The sequence below is a fragment of the Populus trichocarpa genome, chromosome 19 (genome assembly GCF_000002775.5).
Source record: "Populus trichocarpa isolate Nisqually-1 chromosome 19, P.trichocarpa_v4.1, whole genome shotgun sequence".
NCBI lineage: Eukaryota > Viridiplantae > Streptophyta > Magnoliopsida > Malpighiales > Salicaceae > Populus > Populus trichocarpa.
In genome coordinates, this window is record NC_037303.2 from 406,059 (window position 1) to 410,728 (window position 4,670).

Here is a 4,670-nt window from a genome sequence, read left to right on the forward strand (position 1 = left end):
TGGGTGGCATTTCAAGTAATTATTTTTGAACTCTCTGTGAAACACCGACGGAATTAGTCCGTTGGTGTTTCCGTCTGTAATTGGGTGGCATTTCAAGTAATTATTTTCGAACTCTCTGTGAAATGCCGACGGACTTAAGGCCGTCGGTGATATGGTGGCATTTTAAGTAATTATTTTCGAACTCTCTGTGAAATGCCGACGGACTTAAGGCCGTCGGTGTGGCCGTCGGTGATCTAGTGGCATTTCAAGTAATTATTTCATGTCACAAAATATATTATCCATCATAATTGTGGTATTTCAACTAATTATTTCAAGTGATAAATATTTTGTGTTTCAAAATATATATATCATTCATAATCTAAATTACATGTAAAAAAGGGTTTTACATAGGGCTTCATTTTGGTAGTTAGTCAGAATTTTCTTCTTCTTCGTCATCAATTGAATTGTCATCACCTTCATCGCAATCTTCAATATGAATATCATCTTCTTCATCGATATTTGGTTGTCCGCTAGAGCTCAAAACAAAATTTAACTCATCTGCGTCAACATCAACAAGACTATCATCGAAAACACGAAAATTTGAATTTTCTTCCAATTCAATCGAAGGAGCAACTCGATATGGTTCAACCACCTCACTAACTTGAAAGACTTCATCTCGCACACTTGTGTCTTCGTTCTCATCCTGAACAACCTCGACACGACCCCGGGGTTTCGTTTTTAAAACGGACAACCAATCCACTCTTGATCGATCCTTTCTAAATGAAGGGGTGTATGTGTAATAAACTTGTTGACATTGCTTTGCGAAAACAAAGACATCGTTTATGTTGCGGAGTCTAGCTTTTGAGTTGATTTCGACCAGACCATAGTGCAGATCAACTCTGATTCCTCTGTCAGTCGTGTCATACCAATAGCATTTGAATAAAAACACTATATTCTGCTCGTTATGATATTGCAGTTCGACGACCTCTTCTAATCTACCATAGTAGTCAACTTCTAACTCACTACTAGTGGATCCCTTAACACAAACACCGCTGTTGTATGTCTTTCTTCCTTGCCCGTATTCTTCAGTATGGAAAACATATCCATTGACAAAATACCCGTTGTAGCACTTACATTTTCTTTCAGGCCCCAGGCTTAGTAAAGACAATGACTTAGGTGCACTCCTTCCCATTTGATAAACCTTGCATGTAATGTACATCAATAAACAGTAAATGAACGAGAATCTCGTAATGACATGCATACGTACAGTAATTTTGCAAGTTATAATGAGTTTGTGATAGTGCTTACATGTGTTCTGAACCACGTGGCAAACTTCTCATCTTGTAATTGAAAGATCTGGGATTCAGTCAGCTGTGAGTTATTGGAGAGCAAAAATTGACGATGTTGCCTGCAAGTGATAATGAGTGTATGATATTACAATATATAATTAACAGTATATTACTAACAGTTTAATTAGTATAAACTTACTGAATAAAAGGTCTCAGCTCATCACAGTTAAATAGAACATAGTTGTGTGCTTGTTTGAACTCTATTTCCGACAAATATCTTCCTCTTACGGCATTTTTAGGTGTGGGTCGTCCAGTATTGGAGAATATTGACAAGTTCCCACTGGAAGGCACTTCACCGCCATCATCATGCCGTGGAACGCGATTGATTCTCGTTCTTAGATGAGGTTCGAAATAGTACGAGATAAATGTTGAGATCTCCTCAACAATATAGGCCTCACATATCGAAGCCTCAACATGCGCCTTGTTCTTAACCTTTTTCTTAAGATTAAACAAGTACCTGCATTGAAATATTAATCAAGTATTTTCAATTAAGAAAAACATATAAAATACTTTAATATATGAATTACATTGCAACTGTAACATCTAACCGTTCGAATGGGTACATCCATCTATATTGGACCGGTCCTCCAGCTTTTGCCTCGAACGGTAGATGTATAGGGAGATGCTCCATTGAGTCAAAAAATGATGGAGGGAATATCATCTCAAGTTTGCATAGTGTCTCGACGATATTCGTTTGAAGCCTCTCAATGTGATCAACATTCAACTTGCTGGAGCATATATCTCTAAAGAAATGACTGATCTCCGTGAGTGCATCCCATATTCCCTTTGGCAACAAATCACGAAAAGCTAATGGGATGAGTGTTTGCATAAACACGTGGCAGTCATGACTCTTCATTCCATACAATCTGCAGTCCTCTATATTAACCAGCCTTGATATGTTCGATGCATGTCCATCCGGAAAACGCAGACTCTTAAGCCATTTGTAGACTAGCAGTTGTGCGTTTTTCTCCAACACGAAGCTTGCTCTTGGTTTTGCAACCCGTGACTCATCATAAACCAACTCCATATTTTTTTGGTTACAGTATAAAGCTATATCCAATCTAGCCTTGAGGTTGTCCTTTGTCTTCCCCTTCACATCCATGACGGTGTTGAAAATATTCTCAAACATGTTCTTTTCGATGTGCATGACGTCAAGGTTATGGCGAAGCAGATTGGTCTTCCAATAAGGAAGCTCAAAAAAGATACTTCGCTTTACCCAATTATGGGTCAAACCAAAACCAGGAAACTTTTGCTTTCCTGATTGAAGGCCAAACACAATGTCACTGTACTCTGAGACATCATGCAATTCTTCACCAGAAAGACGCGTGGATGCAACATCTTTTTCAACTCTGCCAACAAAAAAATCTTTTCTGTTCTTTCTGTACCTGTGATGAAGTGGCAAGAAGCGACGGTGACAGTAAAAAAAAGATGCTTTACCTCCATTTGCTAGCGTGAATGCCTTGTTGTTTTCCATGCAGTATGGACATGCGAGTTTCCCATGCGTGCTCCAACCAGAAAGCATTCCATAAGCTGGAAAATCATTGATAGTCCACATCAATGCCGCCCTCATAAGGAAATTTTGTTTCCTCGATATATCATAAGTCAGAGCTCCGGAGGACCACAACTGCGCCAACTCATCAATCAACGGTCGAAGACAAACATCTATATTCCGCCCTGGGCTTCTTGGACCGGGTATGACAGTAGATAAAAACATGAACTCCGGCCTCATACACATTCCCGGTGGCAAGTTATAAACTGTGAGTATGACCGGCCAACAAGAATAAGGAGCAGCAAATGACCCAAATGGGTTGAATCCGTCTGTACACAACCCAAGACGCACATTCCTTGATTCAGCTGAAAAGTGAGGATGAACACTATTAAAGCGTTTCCACGCTTCGCTGTCAGAAGGATGAACCATCACTCCATCAACCGCATGGTGTGCTTGGTGCCATGTCATGTGCTCAGCAGTCCTTGGTGACATGAATAACCTCTGCAGTCTAGGTGTGATCGGGAAGTATCTAAGTTTTTTATATGCCACTAGAGTCTTTCCCCTGCCAGTTCTAGGTTCGTAACGGGAATGCCCGCATGTCATGCACTCGGTCATCTCAGCATTATCAAGGTAGTATAACATGCAGAAGTTAGGGCACATGTCAATTTTCTGGTATCCTAAACCGAGGGGTTTCATCATGGACTTGGCAGCATAGAAGTTCTCTTTCAGCTTGTTCCCTTCAGGTAAAATGCTTCTTGCCCATTCAATAATCTTGTCATACCCGGCCTCACTCAACCCGTGATCTGACTTGATGGTGAACACCTGTGCTACGGCCGATAATTTACTGTGGTTCGTGCAGCCATCCCATAATGGTTCGTCAGAATCTTTCAACAAATCAAAAAACCTAGCTGCATCTACATTAGGTTCTTCTTCTACGATTGGACATTGACTGCCATTACCTTGATTCATTCTCATTGCATCCATAACCATATTTCTGTAAGGATTAGTGTTGTCATTTGCCGTTTCATGCATGTTGCTAGCACTAGAAGTAGACCCAACCACCGTTTCTTCCATTCTCCTCTCACTCTCGCTAACAAATACTTCTCCATGTGCATACCAACACTGGTAATTCTCCATAAACCCTTTGTGTAGAAGATGCATCATTACAACATCTAGATGCAGATACTTTTTATTTTCACACTTCCTGCATGGACACCTAATACCGCCTCCAGTAAAATTTCTGGGAATAGATGTTACGAAATTAATAAAACCCTCAACCCCATTACAATAATCCATCCTCCGCAATCCTTGGGGTGAATCTCGATACATCCATGAACGATCATCCATGACTTATATCGAACCTCTATAAAATTATGATGACATCATGTATTAATTAACTAAGTTAGGTAAATAAACTTGTACAAATATTACTTTAACTCGAGATTATCCAACAAACCAATCACAACTTCTCATAAATATTAAATATTCATTATCATTTATCAACGTCCATACGAATTAAAAAATATACATTTACAGAAATTACCACTCCGCAATACCATTGATAAAACTTTAAATGGGCCCATTAAGCAAGCTATTAATTATTTCAAAATAGCACATGTAATTCGGTAATTCCATAAAGAAATAACAATTTACAAACAAATACAATCTTACAAAATCTAAAACAAACCATAACAGGTACAAAATTATACATTCATATACTACAAGTTTGTTTGAGAAATAACAATAAAACATGTACATCTACTAACAAAATACATATACTTAAAAAACAATAAAATTGACATTTAATTAAATGTTAAAATTTAAAAAGATATAATTACTTACAAAAATTGATA

At 38.4% G+C, this 4,670-nt stretch overlaps 1 protein-coding gene across 1 annotated transcript; it reads right to left on the reverse strand.

Annotated features, from left to right (window-relative positions):
- Positions 1 to 252: 252 nt before the first annotated feature.
- On the reverse strand, positions 253 to 2,598 carry LOC127904747 (uncharacterized). The gene is made up of 4 exons (XM_052449376.1): positions 1,877 to 2,598; positions 1,468 to 1,785; positions 1,288 to 1,387; positions 253 to 1,180 (listed from the first exon to the last, which is right to left on the reverse strand). Exons 1-4 carry the CDS (start codon positions 2,473 to 2,475, stop codon positions 407 to 409), a joined length of 1,791 nt encoding a protein of 596 aa, XP_052305336.1. The 5' UTR covers positions 2,476 to 2,598; the 3' UTR covers positions 253 to 406.
- Positions 2,599 to 4,670: the final 2,072 nt, after the last annotated feature.

Bases quoted from the DNA above. Each gene is read 5' to 3' on its own strand.
- LOC127904747 (XM_052449376.1), bottom strand. From the start codon at position 2,475: ATGCACATCGAAAAGAACATGTTTGAGAATATTTTCAACACCGTCATG. The intron at 1,786-1,876 runs GTTAGATGTTAC...ATTTCAATGCAG, and splicing joins TGGATGTACCCATTCGAACG to GTACTTGTTTAATCTTAAGA. The intron at 1,181-1,287 runs GTAAGCACTATC...ATTACATGCAAG, and splicing joins CCACGTGGTTCAGAACACAT to GTTTATCAAATGGGAAGGAG.